Source organism: Eleutherodactylus coqui, chromosome 10 (genome assembly GCF_035609145.1).
Source record: "Eleutherodactylus coqui strain aEleCoq1 chromosome 10, aEleCoq1.hap1, whole genome shotgun sequence".
NCBI classification, from domain to species: Eukaryota; Metazoa; Chordata; class Amphibia; order Anura; family Eleutherodactylidae; genus Eleutherodactylus; species Eleutherodactylus coqui.
The window spans coordinates 77,300,036-77,323,260 of record NC_089846.1 but is presented as its reverse complement, the minus strand read 5'-3'; the positions used below and the strand labels follow the sequence as shown (position 1 = coordinate 77,323,260).

The 23,225-nt window shown below is 45.0% G+C and overlaps 1 protein-coding gene across 2 annotated transcripts in view; it reads right to left on the bottom strand.

The window, feature by feature from the left end:
- The window catches only part of LOC136580639 (mucin-3A-like), a 55,980-nt gene extending 33,734 nt beyond the window's left edge, over positions 1–22,246 (bottom strand). For both annotated transcript variants that reach the window (XM_066581362.1, XM_066581363.1), the window contains exons 1-3: positions 17,204–22,246; positions 16,909–17,094; positions 11,842–11,960 (exon numbers count right to left, since the gene is read on the bottom strand). In XM_066581362.1, the coding sequence (XP_066437459.1) occupies positions 11,842–11,960; positions 16,909–17,094; positions 17,204–22,151 (5,253 nt within the window). In that variant the 5' untranslated portion in view covers positions 22,152–22,246. The remainder of the gene's footprint in view (positions 1–11,841; positions 11,961–16,908; positions 17,095–17,203) is intronic.
- Between the last annotated feature and the right edge of the window lie 979 nt (positions 22,247–23,225).

Below are 23,225 nucleotides of genomic sequence, written 5' to 3'. Positions count from 1 at the left end.
GGCTCCTGTTCTGAAAGGCCAGAGGTGGGGAAGCCTCCGATCCGACAATTTAACCTGTTACAGGGTGCAATCAGTAGCGATTATGGCATGTAAGGGACCATTCACACCTCTGTTTGGGGCTTCAGTCACAATTCCTTTTCTCTGTTCTGTTTATAGAGCAGAAACACAGAATTAAAATGGAAATTAACAATAAAAAACGGACGTCAACCAGAAATCTTTCAGTTTCATTCCGTTAGGTCTCTGTTTTTTACTGGAACAAGGAGCGCTGAAGACTGCTGCTAAAGAAACGTAAACCTAACAGAGCAGGAGAGAAAAAAATCTTTCAGTTTACTTCTCATTTTGTTTTTAAACCCATAGAATTCATTGAGGAAAAAAATGGAAGTATTTTTCCGTCTAAGGGTGACTACCCACTACAGTTTTTTTTTCACTGCGAAATTCGCAGCGTTTTTTTTTCTGCAGGGGTCTATGGGACTTGTAATGTTAAAATCGCAATCGCGCAAAATTGTGATTTTGCGGTAAATTGCGATTTTTGATTTTAACATTACAAGTCCCTCAGACACCTGCAGAAAAAAAAAAACGCAGCTAATTTCGCTGTGAAAAAAAACTGTAGTGGGTAGTCACCCTAAGGGCTCTTTCACACGATCGTAGGCATTTTTACATGCACCCGCCGGCGTAGTAAAAACACATAAATAGGTGTACAAATCTAACTCTTGTGCGCCCGTTCAGACGGCATAGGCGCGACGCATATACGCCGAGGCTGCAATGCCGCTGCCTCCCCTTTCCTCCTCCTCGCCGACTCACCTCCTCTCTCTTTTCCTCTGGCTGTTAGCAATGGGAGTGGGCGGGGTGTGGGTGGAGCTAAGCACCTGCCCCTTGTTTGCAGCCAGCAGGATGGGGAAGAGCAGGGTGGAGTTTAGCTGCACCCTTGCCCCCCCCCCCCCCTCCCATTGCAAACAGCCAAAGGGGAAGAGAGAGAAGATGAGAAGAGGGAGAGAGCTTAGCAGTCACGCTGCTAAACTCATTCCAACCTCCCTTCTCCGGCCGCTGTCATTGGCTCCCATAGGAGTCCATGCAGCAGCCGACGTATTCCGGGCACAAAGATAGTTCCAGGACTATCTTTGCTGCCCGGTGTAAAAGCGTCCAGAGCTATATTTGCCGACTTGGTGCTTTTAAGATTAGGGAATATGCCTGTGTGTTCTGATGCATTGGAATCCAGTGCATCAGATCGTAGCGTATATCGGCTGGCCGTGAAAATGGTGGCCGATATATGCTCGTGTGAATAAGCCCTTAATTCTGTTTTTCAGATTCAAAAATGGAACAGTGAAACATAATTGTGACTGAAGCTCTAAACGTAGGTGTGATTGGACCCTATTGTTGATTTTTTTATTTAATGCTAGTTTTAAGGTAAAAAAAAACAGTAATAAAAAAGTTAATAATTAAGAAATATCGTAAAAATAAAATATGGTAAATATAACAATATGTCATTTATCTCATGCGGTAAAGGGTGTAAAGGAAAATTAAACCACGCCAGAATTGCTATTTCCCATTAATCTGTCTTTCAAAAAACACAATAAAAAGTAATCAAAAAGTCACATCTACTCCAAAACGGTACCGATGGAAACTACAATTCAACCAGCAAAAGAGCTCACAGAACTCCACTTTTGGAAAAATACAAATGTTCCATCTCTTGCAGTGCGGCAGCGCGAATTCATTCTTTTAAAAAAGTGTTTTTATTGTAGAAAAGTTGTAACACATAAAAAACTGCATAAATTTAGTATTGCCGTAATTGTACGGACCCGCAGAATAAACGTAACGTCATTTATACTGCCTGGAGAAGGCCAAAAACAGCTAAGAAAAGAATGGAGGTATTCCTGGGTATTCCACCACCCCCTTCTCAATTTTTTAAAATAAAGGTTAAACAATACGTTGTAAGTATCCCAATGTGGCGCCATCAGAAAACACAACTCATGAAAACAAGCCCTCATACGGCTGTGTCACAGACAGAATAGGAGCGTCACGGCCCCTGAAATGTGATGATGGAAAAACAGAACAAATGCCGGGTTATTAAGGTGCAAAATAGGCTGGCAATGAGGCATGGAAAGAAAACAACTAAGGCCGTTCTCATACAAGTGAGAAAATCGCACAATTTTTGCGTTACGCGAGAGTCAGTAAAAAAACAGATTATGAATCCAGTGATTTCCAACTGTTTCCTTCCCATCAGTGATGTTTTCACACGTGCGACTTTGTGAGAGCATTAAATTACAGCACACTCAATCTCTCTGCGTTTTGCCTTTTTTTTATCGCCCATGTTTCCCTACGGAGCGTTCGTTTTATCACATCGCAACGCACGAAACGTGCATTGCAAAGTGATTTTAAGATTAGAAACTCCTATTAACTTTTGTGATAAAAAATCGTGCAATTTCATCATGGCCGGCAGCGCTATGATGCGGGATTATTTTTTTAAAAGCATAGTTGACGCTCAAAAATCGCGAGAATAAGGAAGTGATTTTGTCGCTATTTTCTCATAGCTTTAGGCCGCTCTCACACCGGGGGTTGGGGTCAGTTTAAGATTTCTGTCTCTCTGCTTTGTTTTTGGAGAAGAGAAACTAAAATAAAACTGAAAAAACATTAGTTTTTTTACCATTGATTTCAATGGGGTCTCAAAAAATAGCAAGCAAATGGAAAGGCTTCTTTCTGCTCCTATTTCGTCAGGTTTCTGGTTTTTTGGACTGAAAATGAATGCTGTAGACTGCGCTATTTTTCCTACCAAAAAAACGGAAACCTGACAGAATGAAAGCAAATGAAGCCTTTCCATTTGTTTTCTGGTTTCTTAAAACCCATATGAAATCAATGGGGAAGAAATGATGTTTTTTCAGTTTTATTTCAGTTTCTCTTGTCCAAGAACAAATGGAAACCCTGAACTGACCCCAACGCAGGAACTTCTAGCCCGGGCGCAGAGAAGGAAACTGGCTTAATTTTTAGGATAAACGGATTAGCCAGCCCCCGGCAATTAGGTGACTATGGCATAATGTGCATTGACTTCTATAGGAGTTACAGAAACAGTGTAGTCCAACTGTTTCTGTATTCCCAACCACCCGGCTACCTTGTACAGAGCAGAAAATTCCATGCAGGAAAAAGTGTCATCCACGCTTGCTTGCAGAATAAAATGTATAATCTTCCTTTATTTAAGCATATTTAAAATTTGCCAGGTATACACATCTCTGGACCAGACGCGTATCGGCTGCACAGAGCCTTCGTCAGTGGTATGATCTGAATAGAGTGTGGGACCAGCTTAAATAGGTGGAACAGAACAAATAATTACAATGGCTGTCAGCTGTACAGGCTGTAGGGCAAAGAGAAAATACACAGAAACATCAAACTATTGCTGGTAAGATAATGCTTGTGAAACTTGTAATAAGCACATATAGCAATATAACACAAAAAGGATACCAACGGGCGCTCTGCCAAAGCTTCATATATTTCATTTATTGCAAGATTAACCCCTAGTTGCACTATGTTTGTATCTGCTGAGTTGAACCTCACAATTGGGTTAATAAAAATTGTATATATAGAGGACCATACAAATTTCCCTTGCTATGCGATGGCATTATACTTAGCTCCCCTTTTATATAGAAATTAGCCTGCATGTTCAGGAACAACAAAACAAAAAAATAAAAACTTTAAAAAAAAATAAAAAAATTTTTAAAAATTAAAAAAAAACCAAAAAAAAAACGCATTCTACAACGGGCAAAAAAAACAGTAGCTTCCAGACAAACAAGAGATACCAGTCCAAATGAGAAGTATTTAGATAAATTAAAAAGCAGAGAATGCATCACATTTTCAACCCCATTTAGCAGACAATTCACACAGATCAAAAAGATTTTTTTCAACAATCTAGCCATTTTAAAACAAGATCCCAAATTAAAAGTTATATTGGAGTCGGGCACCAGATGTGTGTCTAGAAGGGCGAAATCGATTGATTTCATGTTTAGGCAAAATAGAGTTCACCCAAACAGAAACAGCAACAAACAGACAGACACCAATTGGTTAAAAAACAATGGTTTTTATAGATGCATGCAATCACGGTGCCCTATGTGTTAATTTGTACCAAGAAGTGTTAAGGAGTTTGGTAGCGACAATACCAGTACTGTATATGCAATCAAATCATATATAAATTGCAAATCAACGGGAGTTGTCTATATGGCAGGCTGTTCGTCATGTAAGTTACAATTAGAGATGAGCGAACGTACTCGTCCGAGCTTGATACTCGTTCGAGTATTAGCGTGTTCGAGATGCTCGTTACTAGAGGCGAGTACCACGCGATGTTCGAGTTACTTTCACTTTCATCTCTGAGACGTTAGCGCGCTTTTCTGGCCAATAGAAAGACAGGGAAGGCATTACAACTTCCCCCTGCGACGTTCAAGCCCTATACCACCCCCCTGCAGTGAGTGGCTGGCGAGATCAGGTGTCACCCGAGTATATAAATCGGCCCCTCCAGTGGCTCGCCACAGATGCATTCTGACATAGTTCACGGAAAGTGCTGTCTTGCTGGAGTTGCTATAGGGAGAGTGTTAGGAGTTATTTTAGGCTTCAAGAACCCCAACGGTCCTTCTTAGGGCCACATCTAACCGTGTGCAGTAGTGTGGAGGCTGCTTTTTGCAGTGTTGCACTTTTTTTTTTCTTTGTATATCGGCCGTGCAGAGCATAGCGTCCTGCAGTAATTTTACATTGTCCAGGGCCAGTAGGGGTGAGGCAGGGACAGAAGACATATTTAGTGGATATAGGCAGTGGGCCTTTCCAAAAACATTTGGGGAAAAAAATCTATTTGGGCTGCCTGTGACCATCCTCAGTGTACTGGGTCTCAGCTGGGGGTAGTTGTCCTAATTCATACGCAGCCAGCTAAGTGTTACAGCAGGCTTGCGCAAAATTCTTTCCTGGCTCTGTGTTGCCTGTTACATCACCGCTGTATTCCTGTCCACAGTGAAACAGTCTGCAGTAATTTTACATTGTCCAGGGCCAGTAGTGGTGAGGCAGGGACAGAAGACATATTTAGTGTATATAGGCAGTGGGCCTTTCCAAAAACATTTGGGGAAAAAAATCTATTTGGGCTGCCTGTGACCGTCCTCAGTGTACTGGGTCTCTGCTGGGGGTAGTTGTCCTAATTCATACGCAGCCAGCTAAGTGTTACAGCAGGCTTGCGCAAAATTCTTTCCTGGCTCTGCTGTGCGTTCCATAAGCGAAGTCAGCCTCCAACCACAGGCCAATAAGCGGCACATTTAATTACAGCGTTCTGTTTCTGCACTACTAGTTACTGCCTAGAGTACGTGGACGGGGCCGAGGACGCGGAGGCCCAAGTCAGGGTGTGGGCACAGGCCGAGCTCCTGATCCAAATGTATCGCAGCCGACTGCTGCGGGATTAGGAGAGAGGCACGTTTCTGGCATCCCCACATTCATCTCACAATTAATGGGTTCACGCGGTAGACCTTTATTAGAAAATGAGCAGTGTGAGCAGGTCCTGTCGTGGATGGCAGAAAGTGCATCCAGCAATCTATCGACCACCCAGACTTCTGCGCCGTCCACTGCTGCAACTCTGAATCCTCTGGCTGCTGCTCCTCCTTCCTCCCAGCCTCCTCACTCCATTACAATGACACATTCTGAGGAGCAGGCAGACTCCCAGGAACAGTTCTCGGGCCCCTGCCCAGAATGGGCAGCAATGGTTCCGAATCCTCTCCCACTGGAGGAGTTTGTTGTGACCGATGCCCAACCTTTGGAAAGTTCCCGGGGTCCGGGGGATGAGGCTGGAGACTTCCGGCAACTGTCTCAAGAGCTTTCAGTGGGTGAGCAGGACGATGACGATGAGACACAGTTGTCTATCAGTGAGGTAGTAGTAAGGGCAGTAAGTCCGAGGGAGGAGCGCACAGAGGATTCGGAGGAAGAGCAGCAGGACGATGAGGTGACTGACCCCACCTGGTTTGCTACGCCTACTGAGGACAGGTCTTCAGAGGGGCAGGCAAGGGCAGCAGCAGGGCAGGTTGGAAGAGCCAGTGCGGTGGCCAGGGGTAGAGGCAGGGCCAGACCGAATAATCCACCAACTGTTTCCCAAAGCGCCCCCTCGCGGCATGCCACCCTGCAGAGGCCGAGGTGCTCAAAGGTCTGGCAGTTTTTCACTGAGAGTGCAGACGACCGACGAACAGTGGTGTGCAACCTGTGTCGCGCCAAGATCAGCCGGGGAGCCACCACCACCAGTCTCACCACCACCAGCATGCGCAGACATATGATGGCCAAGCACCCCACAAGGTGGGACGAAGGCCGTTCACCGCCTACGGTTTGCACCGCTGCCTCTCCCCCTGTGCCCCAACCTGCCACTGAGATCCAACCCCCCTCTCAGGACACAGGCACTACCGTCTCCTGGCCTGCATCCACACCCTCACCTCCGCTGTCCTCGGCCCCATCCACCAATGTCTGTCAGCGCACCGTCCAGCCGTCGCTAGCGCAAGTGTTGGAGCGCAAGCGCAAGTACGCCGCCACGCACCCGCGCGCTCAAGCGTTAAACGTTCACATAGCCAGATTTATCAGCCTGGAGATGCTGCCGTATAGGGTTGTGGAAACGGAGGCTTTCAAAGGTATGATGGCGGCGGCGGCCCCGCGCTACTCAGTTCCCAGTCGCCACTACATTTCCCGATGTGCCGTCCCAGCTCTGCACGACCACGTCTCCCGCAACATTGTACGCGCCCTCACCAACGTGGTTACTGCCAAGGTCCACTTAACAACGGACACGTGGACAAGCACAGGCGGGCAGGGCCACTATATCTCCCTGACGGCACATTGGGTGAATTTAGTGGAGGCTGGGACAGAGTCAGAGCCTGGGACCGCTCACGTCCTACCCACCCCCAGAATTGCGGGCCCCAGCTCGGTGGTGGTATCTGCGGCGGTGTATGCTTCCTCCACTAAACCACCCTCCTCCTCCTCCTCCGCAACCTCTGTCTCGCAATCAAGATGTGTCAGCAGCAGCACGTCGGCAGCAGTCGGTGTCGCGCGGCGTGGCAGCCCAGCAGTGGGCAAGCGTCAGCAGGCCGTGCTGAAACTACTCAGCTTAGGAGATAAGAGGCACACGGCCCACGAACTGCTGCAGGGTCTGACAGAGCAGACCGACCGCTGGCTTGCGCCGCTGAGCCTCCAACCGGGCATGGTCGTGTGTGACAACGGCCGTAACCTGGTGGCAGCTCTGCAGCTCGGCAGCCTCACGCACGTGCCATGCCTGGCCCATGTCTTTAATTTGGTGGTTCAGCGCTTTCTGAAAAGCTACCCACGCTTGTCAGACCTGCTCGGAAAGGTGCGCCGGCTCTGCGCACATTTCCGCAAGTCCCACATGGACGCTGCCACCCTGCAGACCCTGCAACATCGGTTTAATCTGCCAGTGCACCGACTGGAACTCTACGCTCCACATGTTGGCCAGGCTCTATGAGCAGCGTAGAGCTATAGTGGAATACCAACTCCAACATGGGCGGCGCAGTGGGAGTCAGCCTCCTCAATTCTTTACAGAAGAGTGGGCCTGGTTGGCAGACATCTGCCAGGTCCTTGGAAACTTTGAGGAGTCTACCCAGATGGTGAGCGGGAATGCTGCAATCATTAGCGTCACCATTCCTCTGCTATGCCTCTTGAGAAGTTCCCTGCAAAGCATAAAGGCAGACGCTTTGCGCTCGGAAACAGAGCCGGGGGAAGACAGTATGTCGCTGGATAGTCAGAGCACCCTCCTGTCTATATCTCAGCGCGTTGAGGAGGAGGAAGAGGAGCATGAGGAGGAGGGGGAAGAGACAGCTTGGCCCACTGCTGAGGGTACCCATGCTGCTTGCCTGTCATCCTTTCAGCATGTATGGCCTGAGGAGGAGGAGGAGGAAGAGGATCCTGAAAGTGATCTTCCTAGTGAGGACATCCATGTGTTGCGTACAGGTACCCTGGCACACATGGCGGACTTCATGTTAGGATGCCTTTCTCGTGACCCTCGCATTACACGCATTCTGGCCACTACGGATTACTGGGTGTACATACTGCTCGACCCACGGTATAAGGAGAACCTTTCCACTCCGATATCCAAAGAGGAAAGGGTTTCGAGAGTGATGCTATACCACAGGACCCTGGCGGACAAGCTGATGGTAAAATTCCCATCCGACAGCGCTAGTGGCAGAAGGCGCAGTTCCGAGGGCCAGGTAGCAGGGGAGGCGCGGAGATCAGGCAGCATGTACAGCACAGGCAGGGGAACACTCTCTAAGGCCTTTGACAGCTTTCTGGCTCCCCAGCAAGACTGTGTCACCGCTCCCCAGTCAAGGCTGAGTCGGCGGGAGCACTGTTAAAGGTTGGTGAGGGAGTACGTAGCCGATCGCACGACTGTCCTCCGTGACACCTCTGCTCCCTACAACTACTGAGTGTCGAAGCTGGACACGTGGCCTGAACTCGCGCTGTATGCCCTGGAGGTGCTTGCTTGTCCTGCGGCTAGCGTCTTGTCAGAGAGGGTGTTTAGTGCGGCTGGGGGAATCATCACAGATAAGCGTACCCGCCTGTCAACCGACAGTGCCGACAGGCTTACACTCATCAAGATGAACAAAGCCTGGATTTCCCCAGACTTCTCTTCTCCACCAGCGGACAGCAGCGATACCTAAGCAATACGTAGGCTGCACCCGCGGATGGAAGCATCGTTCCCTATCACCATCAAAAACGGGGACATTTTTGCTTCATCAATCTGTATATAATATTCATCCTCCTCCTCCTGCTCCTCCTCCTGAAACCTCACATAATCACGCCGAACAGGCAATTTTTCTTAGGCCCACAAGGCTCAGTCATATCATTTTTGTAAACAATTTTTATACGTTTCAATGCTCATTAAAGCGTTGAAACTTGCACCTGAACCAATTTTTATTTTAACTGGGCTGCCTCCAGGCCTAGTTACAAATTAAGCCACATTAACCAAAGTGATTAATGGGTTTCACCTGCCCTCTTGGTTGGGCATGGGCAATTTTTCTGAGGTACATTAGTACTGTTAGTACACCAATTTTTTTGGGCCCTCGCCTACAGTGTAATCCAATTAATTTTTTGCCCACCTGCATTAAAGCTGACGTTACCTCAGCTGTGCTGGGCACTGCAATGGGATATATTTATGTACCGCCGGTGGGTTCCAGGGAGTCACCCATGCTGTCGGTCCACACGGAGTTGTAACTGCATGTGTCCACTTCTAAAGAACCCCAGTCTGACTGGGGCATGCAGTGTGGGCCGAAGCCCACCTGCATTAAACATGACATTACCTCAGCTGTGATGGGCAATGCATTGGAATATATTTATGTGCCGCCGGTGGCTTCCTGGCACCCACCCATGCTGTCGGTCCACAGGGACTTCACAATAGGGAGTTGTACCTGCCTGTGTCTATGAATTAAAAACCCCGGTCAGGTTGGGGCATGCAGTGTGGGCCGAAGCCCACCTGCATTTAATCTGACGTTAGCTCTGCTGTCCAGGGCACTGCAATGGGATACATTTATGTACAGCCGGTGGGTTCCAGGGAGCCACCCATGCTGTGGGTGCACACGGAATTCCCATTGCGGAGTTGTACCTGCCTGTGACTATTTATAAAAAAACGCGGTCTGACTGGGGCATGCAGACACCTTGACAGAATGAATAGTGTGTGGCACATAGGTTCCCCATTGCTATGCCCACGTGTGCAGCTCCTGATGGAGGTGGCACAGGATTATATTTCTCACTGCTTCTGTACAGCATTGTGGGCTATCGTCCTGCCCCTTTTAAAGAGGGTCGCTGCCTAGCCGTGCCAACCCTCTGCAGTGTGTGCCTGCGGTTCCTCCTCATGGCAGACGCACTTATAAATAGACATGAGGGTGGCGTGGCATGAGGGCAGCTGAAGGCTGCGCAGGGACACTTTGGTGTGTGCTGTGGACACTGGGTCGTGCGGGGGGGGGGCAGCATGTAACCCAGGAGAAGTGGCAGCGGAGTGTCATGCAGGCAGTGATTGTGCTTTGTTGGAGGTAGTGTGGTGCTTAGCTAAGGTATGCATTACTAATGAGGGCTTTTCAGAAGTAAAAATTTTTGGGAGGGGGGGGGCCACTCTTGCCGCTATTGTGGGACCTGGGAACTTGAGATGCAGCCCAACATGTAGCCCTTCGTCTGCCCTATCCGTTGCTGTGTCGTTCCCATCACTTTCTTGAATTGCCCAGATTTTCACAAATGGAAATCTTAGCGAGCATCGGCGATATACAAAAATGCTCGGGTCGCCCATTGAACCCTCGAGCATCGCGAAATTTTCGTCCCGAGTAACGAGCACCTGAGCATTTTGGTGCTCGCTCATCTCTAGTTACAATATTATGGATGTACCACACGCAAACTGAGCATCAGAATATCAGACCATCTACAATATATAGCAAAAGGCCAAACTGGTAGCTCAAATCTGGCCAATCATTTCATCAATTCACACTCATGCAGTACCGCTAGTTTCACATGTTTTGGTATAGAGAAAGTAACCAATAACAGGCGCGGCAAAGCAACGTTCAATGATATACTGATCAGAGAGTCCTTTTGGATCCATAAACTGGGGGCTAGATCCCCTCAGGGGTTAAATTATAAGTCAGACCTGCATTGCATATACAGGAATCAAACATAGAGAAGAAAGTACATTTAAACCAGACCCTTTTCTTTGGGGGGAGGGGGGGGGGTTATACTGCAAGTCAAACCTGCACCATATATATAGAAACATCATATATGCAGAAAACCAATATGAGTATATTTGTCCAGGATAAAAAATAAATGGAATTTATTTATTTATTTTTTCTCCCTCTGGGATCAGATCCCTTTATGGGGGCTATACTTCAAGTCAGACTAATATCATGTTCATAGAAACAACATATATGCTCATGTTTGTACTTATCTTTTGACAAAGAGAAATAAGGAAAAGGTTTTTTTGTTTTGTTGTTCCTGAACATGCAGGCTAATTTCTATATAAAAGGGGAGCTAAGTATAATGCCATCGCATAGCAAGGGAAATTTGTATGGTCCTCTATATATACAATTTTTATTAACCCAATTGTGAGGTTCAACTCAACAGATACAACAAACATAGTGCAACTAGGGGTTAATCTTGCAATAAATGAAATATATGAAGCTTTGGCAGAGCGCCCGTTGGTATCCTTTTTGTGTTATATTGCTATATGTGCTTCTTACAAGTTTCACAAGCATTATCCTACCAGTAATAGTTTAATGTTTCTGTGTATTTTCTCTTTGCCCTACAGCCTGTACAGCTGACAGCCATTGTAATTATTTGTTCTGTTCCACCTATTTAAGTTGGTCCCACACTCTATTCAGATCATACCACTGACGAAGGCTCTGTGCAGCCGATACGCGTCTGGTCCAGAGATGTGTATACCTGGCAAATTTTAAATATGTTTAAATAAAGGAAGATTATACATTTTATTCTGCAAGCAAGCGTGGATGACACTTTTTCCTGCATGGAATTTTCTGCTGTTTAAGCCCAGTACTGGGGGCAGGTGAACCCGTTTGAGCAAGCAGTGGATCGTGAGACATATGAAGTGAGCAAGTTGACAGCACAGCACACTATTGTCAAGTGTCTTTTTCCTTGTACAGAGCAGTCTTGTAATCTTGGCCATGGTTGGCCAAGATGCGATCACTGCTTCAATACACAGGTAGATTTTGGAGTAATGTAACATTTTTGTGATGACGAAAGAAAGAACTTTGTTATTCCATCAGCTTTTGAACGCGAAGAACCGTTCTTAGACAATGTAATAGATGACATTCAGGCGTCCTCATGTTTGGACAAAAAGATATTCCTCACCTGCTCTGTGAAATTACCGGCCAAGGCTTTATACTCCGTAGTGTTGTGATCGCTAAGATTGCTAGAAAAGTTCTGATTGTAAATCTTGACATGAAGTGTTGCCGTCACGTTAACTTCACCTGTAAACATAGTAGTAACATTGTATGGGAGCTCAGTGCCACCGTGAACCATGAATGTCGGTTATGTTGATGCGACTTCACACTTACATCAATCCTTTAGGCTTCAGCAATTCCAAGACATGGGTTGTGATATATAATTCAACTCTATAAGAACTCAATTATAGGAACCTCTGCCGGAGTAAAACACAGAACAAATGGTCGAGCAGAAGGCAACTCCATATTGAAGTTGTCAGGCTTTGAGCTATCTCGTGGAGACAGCAACTGGGGAACCACAGTTTTCACCCTTGACCCCTCCAAGTGGGATACGGTCTTTGCTGTGGGGTCCTCAGGCCGTTTCTCACACAGATAGTCCTGGTGGTGTGGCTGCTGGCACTGCGCAAGGCCAAGGAGCCGTACCAAATGGTGTAAACTAGAGCGTAGTGGATTAACATGTAAAGTTCAAGGCTGGCAGCAGTTCCGGAGATAAAGTTCAGGCAGATAGTCAGAGCAGGCAGTGAGCGAGTAATCCAATAACCACAGCTAAGGTCAGAGAGCACATATATTAGAGTATTTAAGTGTCAGGCAGGAGTCAAAAACCAGAATGCACTGTGCTACAATGGCTATAGACAATAGGCTTAAGCATCAGCCATTTGGGGAGGATGCCTGATATAGCACTCAGTTGCACTGGCTCTTTAAAAATTGGGTCAGAAGTACGTGCATGACTTACAAGCTGAATGCAGGAAGCAGCACATGCAGGCTGCAGACAACAGCAGTGACCAACCACAGCTCCAGTGACAAGTGAGTCGTGGTGGAAGCACACCATGGCAGAATTGACTTTGGGGGTCAATCATTAGCCCGTAGAGCAGGCCTGCACAACATGTGGCCCAGCAGAGGATTTTTTGTGGCGCGCTGACTCTGACCTGAGCAGTAAAGTTTAGGTCAGCAGTAGTGGCACCGCTAGCATAACATGACTGTGCAGGCAGTCCTTTACTAAAGGACCTTCAGTGAATGACAGTCATGTGACTATCATGTTCAGAGAAGGCCGCGGGACCTGACCTACTGCCAAGTTGTGAAGGCCTGCCCTAGAGTCAGGTTATTTGTCAAATATCCCATAAGAAACAATTTGTAGTGATGGCTGACTCTAGATGCGGACCCAATAGGACACTAATGGATTTGGTGTTAGGCTAAACCAGGGAGCACTGTCTAAGGAACCATGGAGTCTTGACGCTTAGCTCCTGCAATGCAGTGTGGACTTTCCCCCATGGAATGCAAAAATGACTACCTCTTGGGTAGTCTGATAGCAAAATCTGATATGGGCAATAAGTCGTTCCCAATTCAAGGTACCAAAGCAGCAGGCAGGAGATGTAGTTGGGCGGTGCAAGAGTTGAAGCTGGCAGAGTTCACTTGTGATGGTAGAGCAGGACAAGGGCATGAGAAGCAGCATACAGGAGAACGTAGTAAAGATAACAAGTCAAGTCACAACCAAGAACAGACATAGGCAGAATGAATCTAAGGGGACTTATTGGTCTGGCACAGAGCACTATGGAAAGGATCCTTCAAAAGCCTAGATCACTTTGGCATTGGCTAGAGTCGGGTGAATTTAATGTGCACAGGCCCTTTCAGAGGCTGAGACCCAACATGAGCATGAGACTCATAGCCACAGCAGTTGGAGTATGATGCCAGGTATATAGAGAGGTTAGCTGCCGGATCGATAACCTATTAGATCCTATTAATGATAAGTCCTGCATGTGCAAGTTTATAGAACAATGGTGGGAACTTGGAGTCATTTCCCATGATGGCCCAGGGAACCCCAGACGTACACTGTTGATTTGAGTGCATATAATGGGAAGTAGCTGAAATATTACGCTTCACTTATCTTGCACTGTTTTAACTTGCATAGTCTTTTCACACATTGGGTACTTTATCTGTAGCATGGACCAAATACACTATATGGACAAAAGTGTTTGGACACTGCAGAAAATCAGCAAATATGCAAATCCTGAGTTCGGCGCACGGTATGCTGGGAAGGGCATGGGAAAATAAAAAGCTGCTTATTTTGTAATAACCATTCATCCAATCAAATAAGGGAAATGGAATACCTCCACAGTGCCACCTATTGAAAGGCAGCATTCCTTCAAGCCAAAGTCAGACTTTTTATTCAAGCCTTGTTACAATGACCAGGAATTAAAAGCAAAGCCAGACTCCATGTACATACAGCTGTTTCAGGGTTTTTGCCCTTCATCAGTGTACAGTAAGAGTCTGGCTTTGCTAGTGAGAGGCCTGGGACGGGGGTCAGAAACGCTATATTTTCTCCTTATGGAGAGCAACATGGCCATTTGAGTCTCCTCACTTAGTTTATAGTTGCTCTCCATAAGGAGAAAATATAGCGTTTCTGACCTTCATCCAATCAAGCACTTGTGGGGCGAACTGGAGCGATGGGTACGACACTGCCACCCACACCCATCCTCACAACCATCTCTTCCCACAGCCTGATAGGAGGAATGCCTTCTATTCATGCCCTAACTTACAAAGAACTTGTGGAGAGTATGTAATACAAGCAGAAGGACGGCCGACACCTTACTAAATAGGACAATAAAGCACTTTGTCTGAAAGACATGCAGAGTCCAAATACTTCTGTCCATATAGTGTATATCAATCCCCAGTGGAAATACAGACCCAATACCCCTTTCTCCCTGTCCTAACCATATGAATGAATCATAACGACCAACGACCACTAGTAACTTCAATGCTCCAGCTGGAGGCTGTTGGAGGTTGTAAGATCATGAAGCCTGAGAGCTAACAGAAAAGTAGCAGAATTCAAAGTCCACCACAATACAATTCATTATCTCAGCTAATCTGTTCAAATTGGTTGCCTCATCTATTAGGGCACATGGACAACGTAGAGGTTCCTACTGTGTGCCAACATGAATAGTTACTACCGTGTTTCCCTGAAAATAAGACCCTGTTTTATATAATTTTTATCCCCAAAAGAGGTGCTAGCTCTTATTTTTGGGAGATGTCTTATTATACTTAACTATCAGGCTCGGTCCAGGTCTCTTCTGCTGCTCTCTGGAGCTCCAATGCGCTGAACAGTGATGTTGATTGGCCAATTCATAAATCTGCCTCCACAACACGATGGCTGTGATTAGTTCTTTGACTGCTGCTCAGCTAATCAATGCAGCGCTCGCTGAACCAATCACAGCCATTGCATTTTTTCATTGAGCACTGAATTGCTTGGCTGAGCAGTGCTTGAGGACCAATCAAAGCCATCACTTCCTGGAGGTGGGATTTATGGATCCCGGAACCAGGAAGGGACCTTCTGTGGGTGAATGAGGACTGCAGGATGCACCGTAGGGCTCCAGACAGCAGCAGGAGGACCCAGGCCGAGCCTGCTAGGTAAGTATGCCTTTCTTTCAATGTAATACGGCTAGGGCTTTTTTTCAGGGTAGGGTTTATATTTCAAGCCTCCCCGAAAATCCCGAAAAATCAGGGTAAGTCTTATTTTTGGGGAAACAAGATAGCAGCTTTTATTTTGAGGACCTGGTCTACCCACATAGATGTTCATTAATCCTTTTGTATCACACATACGACTATATACGACCTAACTGCACATACCCCGGGCAGCTGCTCATAGAGTATGCTATGTTTGGAGGGGTCTCAGGAGCCAAACCCACTCCATATACGGAGAGTATTAGCTGTCTTTAACAGCCAACACCCGCCATCAGAGAGAACTGCCAGCGTCATTTAAATGTCCTGATCAGGACTGAAATGTCCCAAACAGCGCCAGCACAATAGCATCGTGGAGGGCCGTCCTAGGGCTGCCATAATTATTTGCCTATAAGGGCTTATTCAGACATCCGTATATTGGCCGGATTTTCATGCCCAGCCGATATACGCTGTCTCTCTCTGCAGGGGGATGAGGCGGGACAGGCCGGGAGTAGTGTAATGAGCTCCCGTACCCTCTCCGGCCCTCGCCTCTGTTTGCAATGGGAGGGGCGGGATGGGGGTGGCACTAAATTCTGCCCCCGCCCAATCCCATTGCAAATATTGACGAGGGGCGGAGAGGGGGCGGGAGCTCAGTGCACTGCTCCTGGCCCATCTCGCCTCCCCCCCTGCGGAGAGAGAGAGTGTATATTGGCCAGACGTGAACACCAGCCAATATATGGACGTCTGAATATGGCCTAAAGGATGTGCTTATGGCGTGTCTTTAATAGGAAACGTGTAAAAATATAGTATTATGCAATATAATATTATTGCATTATTCTGTATAAATGATTGCAAGTTCAAGTCGCCTATGAGAACTAAGAAAAAAAGGTAAAAATAAGTAAATTAAAGAGAAAATAAACAGTTTTCAATTATTATAAAAATATTAAATGTAAAAGAAAAAAACATTCCCAGGCATTGCACTTAAAAAACTAAAAAAAGTTGTTCTTCTTTTAAGTAATACTATATGTAAAAAAACTACTATAAATTTGGTGTCATTGCACTTGTACTGACACACAGAATAAAACAAAATGTCATCTTTACCGCGCCATGAATGCCATAAAAATATATCCTCCCCCCTCCCACAAATGGTGCAATTGTGGAGTTTTTCCCACTTTGCCCACTTATAATTTTTTAAAAGTCTTCCAATATTTTATATGACACATAATATGGTGCCATTGAAAAATACAACTCGTACCGCAAAAAACAAGCCCTCATGTAGATATGTCACACGAAAATAAAAATAAAAATTATAGTTATAGTTTTTTGAAATTGGAAATACCAAAACTGCAGAATGTGACTTAAATGCAGGTGCATCGGTGGCCTTGGTCATGAAATGATTAACTTGTAAGACTGTATGTAAGGCTACATTTCCCCTGTAGAAATTGGTACACAACAGTTGAACAGCCAAAGAGAACTTTCTGAGCAAAATCAGCTGCAGTCTATGCTTTACAGAATAACGAGCCAAAAAACATAATTGACTTACTGATATTGAAAGATGGTGATAAAAATTGACATGTAGGAGGCTGGAACCGTTCTGGGCAGTGGCATTCTTTCCCATCAAATGTCCCCCCATTGTAACAGCGATTGGCTGGGGATTCACACTGCGGCCCTGTGAAGTTAGCTGGGCAGACGCAGTGCGTTCCATTCATATCGCCTCCGTTCAAGCAATCTACAAAAAATAAATGCATGCATGAATATATAACACTTTCCTATAAATACAGGGACAAGACAAAACATACAGAGTAACCGCCAATATACAAACCGTCAGTAACACTTACATGGAGTGCTCTGGAATTCAGTAGTGGTAACAGTAGTGGTAACAGTAGTGGCGCTCTCGGTGGCAGTATAGGCTGTATTGTCACTGATGGCGGGTGAAGCTGCGGTATGAGCAGTAGTCGTTACAGATGTACCATTCATACTATGAGTAGGACTGGTGCTCTCCGAAGTGGGACCAGTAGATTGTGCAGTAGTGTGGGTCATGTTCTCATGTGGAGTAGTATTAGCATGCTCCACTGTAGTATGGGATATGATCTCTTTTGGAGTAGTATTAGTATGTTTCACTGTAGTATGGGACAAGTTCTCATGTAAAGTAGTACTAGTATGCTCCACTGTAGTATGGGACATGTTCTCATGTGGAGGAGTATTAGCATGCTCCACTGTAGTATGGGATATGATCTCTTTTGGAGTAGTATTAGTATGTTTCACTGTAGTATGGGACAAGTTCTCATGTAAAGTAGTACTAGTATGCTCCACTGTAGTATGGGACATGTTCTCATGTGGAGTAGTATAAGTATGTTCCACTGTAGTATGGGACATGTTCTCTTCTGGAGTAGTATTAGCATGCTCCACTGTAGTATGGGACATGTTCTCATGTGGAGTAGTAATAGCATGCTCCACTGTAGTATGGGACATGTTCTCTTCTGGAGTAGCAGTAGTAGTATGCTCCACTGTAGTATGGGACATGTTCTCTTCTGGAGTAGTATTTGTATGTTCCACTGTAGTATGGAACATGTTCTCATGTGGAGTAGTATTAATATGTTCCACTGTGGTATGGGACATGTTCTCTTCTCGTGTAGTATTTGCATGCTCCACTGTAGTATGCGACATGTTCTCATGTGGAGTAGTATAAGTATGTTCCGCAGTAGTATGGGACACGTTCTCTTCTGGAGTAGTATTAGCATGCTCCACCGTAGTATGGGACATGTTCTCTTCTGGAATGGTATTAGTATGTTCCACTGTAGTATGGGACATGTTCTCATGTGGAGTAGTAATAGCATGCTCCACTGTAGTATGGGACATGTTCTCTTCTGGAGTAGCAGTAGTAGTATGCTCCACTGTAGTATGGGACATGTTCTCTTCTGGAGTAGTATTTGTATGTTCCACTGTAGTATGGAACCTGTTCTCATGTAGAGTAGTACTAGTATGCTCCACTGTAGTATGGGACATGTTCTCATGTGGAGTAGTAATAGCATGCTCCACTGTAGTATGGGACATGTTCTCTTCTGGAGTAGCAGTAGTAGTATGCTCCACTGTAGTATGGGACATGTTCTCTTCTGGAGTAGTATTTGTATGTTCCACTGTAGTATGGAACTTGTTCTCATGTAGAGTAGTACTAGTATGCTCCACTGTAGTATGGGACATGTTCTCATGTGGAGTAGTATAAGTATGTTCCGCTGTAGTATGGGACACGTTCTCTTCTGGAGTAGTATTAGCATGCTCCACTGTAGTATGGGACATGTTCTCTTCTGGAATGGTATTAGTATGTTCCACTGTAGTATGGGACATGTTCTCTTCTGGAGTAGTAGTAGTAGTAGTATGCTCCACTGTAGTATAGGACATGTTCTCTTTTGGAGTAGTATTAGCATGCTCCACTGTAGTATGAGACATGTTCTCATGTGAAGTAGTAGTAATAGTATGCACCACTGTAGTATGGGACATGTTCTCTTTTGGAGTAGTACTAGTATGCTCCACTGTAGTATGGGACGTGTTCTCTTCTGGAATAGTAGTAGTAGTAGTATGCTCCACTGTAGTATGGGACATGTTCTTTTCTAGAGTAGTACTAGAATGCTCCACTGTAGTATGGGACATGTTCTCATGTGAAGTAGTAGTAATCGTATGCACCACTGTAGTATGGGACATGTTCTCTTCTGGAGTAGTAGTATTAGCATGCTCCACAGTAGTATGGGACATGTTCTCTTCTGGAATAGTAGTAGTACTATGCTCCACTGTAGTATGGGACATGTTCTCATGTGGAGTAGTACTAGTATGCTTCACTGTAGTATGGGGCGTGTTCTCTTCTGCAATAGTAGTAGTAGTATGCTCCACTGTAGTATGGGACATGTTCTCATGTGGAGTAGTACTAGTATGCTCCACTGTAGTATGGGACGTGTTCTCTTCTAGAATAGTAGTAGTAGTATGCTCTACTGTAGTATGAGACATGTTCTCTTTTGGAGTAGTATTAGCATACTGCACTGTAGTATAAGACATGACCTCTTCTGGAGTAGTAGTATTAGCATGCTCCACTGTAGTATGGGACATGTTCACATGTGAAATAGTAGTAATACTATACACCACTGTAGTATGGGACATGTTCTCTTCTGGAGTAGTAGTATTAGCATGCTCCATTGTAGTATGGGACATGTTCTCTTCTGGAATAGTAGTAGTAGTATGCTCCACTGTAGTATGGGACATGTTCTCATGTGGAGTAGTACTAGTATGCTCCACTGTAGTATGGGGCGTGTTCTCTTCTGGAATAGTAGTAGTAGTATACTCCACTGTAGTATGGGACATGTTCTCTTTTGGAGTAGTATTAGCATGCTCCACTGTAGTATAAGACATGTTCTCTTCTGGAGTAGTAGTATTAGCATGCTCCACTGTAGTATGGGACATGTTCTCATGTGAAGTAGTAGTAATAGTATGCACCACTGTAGTATGGGACATGTTCTCTTCTGGAGTAGTAGTAGTAGTATGCTCCACTGTAGTATGGGACATGTTCTCATGTGGAGTAGTACTAGTATGCTCCACTGTAGTATGGGACGTGTTCTCTTCTGGAATAGTAGTAGTAGTAGTAGTATGCTCCACTGTAGTATGGGACATGTTCTTTTCTAGAGTAGTAGTAGTATGCTCCACTGTAGTATGGGACATGTTATCATGAGGAGTAGTACTAGTATGCTCCACTGTAGTATGGGACACGTTCTCTTCTGGAGTAGTATTAGCATGCTCCACTGTAGTATGGGACATGTTCTCATGTGGAGTAGTACTAGTATGCTCCACTGTAATATGGGACGTGTTCTCTTCTGGAATAGTAGTAGTAGTAGTAGTATGCTCCACTGTAGTATGGGACATGTTCTTTTCTAGAGTAGTAGTAGTATGCTCCACTGTAGTATGGGACATGTTATCATGAGGAGTAGTACTAGTATGCTCCACTGTAGTATGGGACATGTTCTCTTCTGGAGTAGTATTAGCATGCTCCACTGTAGTATGGGACATGTTCTCATGTGGAGTAGTAGCAGTATGCTCCACTGTAGTATTAGACTTGTTCTCTTCTGGAGTGGTAGTAGTAGTATGCACCACTATAGTATGGGATATATACTCTTCTGGAGTAGTATCAGTATGTTTCACTGTAGCATGGGACATCTTCTCTTCCGGCGTAGTATTAATATGCATGACTGTAGTATGGGACACGTTCTCTTCTGGAGCAGTAGTAGTAGTATGCCACGCTGTAGTATGGGATTTGTTTTTTTCTGGAGTAGTAGTATGCCCCACTGCAGTATGGGACTTGTTCTCTTCTGGAGTAGTATTAGTATGTTCCACTGTAGTATGGGAAATGTTCTCTTCTGGAGTAGTAGTAGTATGCTCCACTACAGTATGGGACATGTTCTTTTCTGGAGTAATATTAGTATGTTTCACTGTAGTATGGGACATGTTCTCTTCTGTAGTAGTAGTAGTAGTAGTATGCTCCATTATAGTATGTGACATGTTCTCTTCTGGAGTAGTAGTATGCTCCACTGTAGTATGGGACATATTCTTTTCTGGAGTAGTATTAGTATGTTTCACTGTACTATGGGACATGTTCTCTTCTGTATTAGTAGTAGCATGCTCCACTATAGTATGTGACATGGTCTCATGTAGAGTAGTAGTTGTATGCCCCACTGTAGTATGGGACGTGTTCTCTTCTGTAGTAGTATGCTCCACTGTAGTATGTGACATGTTCTCTTCTGGAGTAGCATTAGTATACCCCAGTGTTGTACGGGACATGGTTTCTTCTGGAGCAGTAGTAGTAGTAGTAGTATGCTCCACTGTAGGATGGGACATGTTCTCTTCTGGAGTAGCAGTAGTATACTCCACTGTAGTATGGGTCATGTTCTCATGTGGAGTAGTACTAGTATGCCCCATTGTTATATGGGACATGTTCTCCTGTGGAGTAATATTAGTATGCTCCACTGTAGTATGGGATATGTTCTCTTCTGCAGTAGTATAAGTATGCTCCACTGTAGTATGGGACATGTTCTCTTCTGCAGTAGTATTTGCATGCTCCACTGTAGTATGGGACATGTTCACTTCTGGAGTAGTAGTAGTATGCTCCACTGTAGTATAGGACATGTTCTCTTCTGTAGTAGTATTAGTATGCCCCACTGCAGTATGGGACATCTTCTCTTCTGAAGCAGTAGTAGCATGCTCCACTGTAGTATAGGGCATGTTCTCATGAGGATTAGTATTAGTATGCTCCACTGTATTATGGGACATGTTCTCATGAGGAGTAGTACTATTATGCTCCACTGTAGTATGTGACATGTTCTCATGTACAGTAGTGCTAGTGTCCTCCTCAGTAGTATGGGACATATTCTCTTGTTGAGTAATGTTAGTTTGCTCTACTGTAGTATGGGACATGTTCTCTGGTGGAGTAATATTAGTATGCATCTTACTAGTATGGGGCATGTTCTGATGTGGAGTAGTATTAATATGTTCCACTGCAGTATGGGACATGTTCTCTTCGGGAGAAGTATTAGTATGCTCCTCAGTAGTATGGAGCATGTTTGCATGTGGAGTAGTATTAGTATGCTCCACTGTGGTATGTGACATGTTCTCATGTGAAGTAATATTAGTATGTTCCTCTGTAGTATGGGACATCTTCTCTTGTGTAGTAGTACTAGTATGCACCACTGTAGTATATGACATGTTCTCATGTACAGTAGTATTAGTATGCTCCACTGCAGTATGGCGCATGTTCTCATTTGGAGTACTATTTGTATGTTCCACTGTAGTATGGCGAATGTTCTCATGTGGAGCAGTACTAGTATGCACTACTGTAGTTTGGGGCATAGTCTTATGAGGAGTAGTACTAATATGGCCCTCCGTAGTATGGGACATGTTCTCGTGTACAGTATTATTAGCATGCTGCACTGAAGTATGGTGCATGGTCTTAGTTGGAGTAGTATTAGTGTGCTCCACTGTAGTATGGAACATATTCTTATTTGGAGTAGTGTTAGTATGCTCCACTGGTGTATGGGACATGTTCTCTTGTGGAGTAGTATTAGTATGCTCCTCTGTAGTATGAGGCATGTGCTCGTGTGGAGTAATATTAGTATTTTTCTTTGTAGTATAGGACATGTTACCATATGGCATAATATTAGTATGCTCTACAGTAGTATGGGATATTTTCTCTTGTGGAGTAATATTGGAATGCTCCATTGTAGTATGAGACATTTTCTCATGTGGAGTAGTATTGGTATGCTCCACTGTATTATGTGACATGCTCTGATGCACAGTAGCACTAGTATTCTCCTCAGTATTATGGGATGTGTTCTCATATACAGTAGTACTAGTTTCCTCCTCAGTAGTATGGGACATGTTCTCATGCACAGTAGTACTAGTGTCCTCCTCAGCAGTATTATGGGACATGTTCTCATGTACAGTAGAACTAGTATCCTCCTCAGTAGTATGGGACGTGTTCTCATGTACAGTAGTATTAGTGTCCTCCTCAGTAGTATGAGACATGTTCTCATGTACAGTAGTACTAGTATCCTCCTCAGTATTATGGGATGTGTTCTCATATACAGTAGTACTAGTTTCCTCCTCAGTAGTATGGGACATGTTCTCATGCACAGTAGTACTAGTGTCCTCCTCAGCAGTATTATGGGACATGTTCTCATGTACAGTAGAACTAGTATCCTCCTCAGTAGTATGGGACGTGTTCTCATGTACAGTAGTATTAGTGTCCTCCTCAGTAGTATGAGACATGTTCTCATGTACAGTAGTACTAGTATCCTCCTCAGTATTATGGGATGTGTTCTCATATAC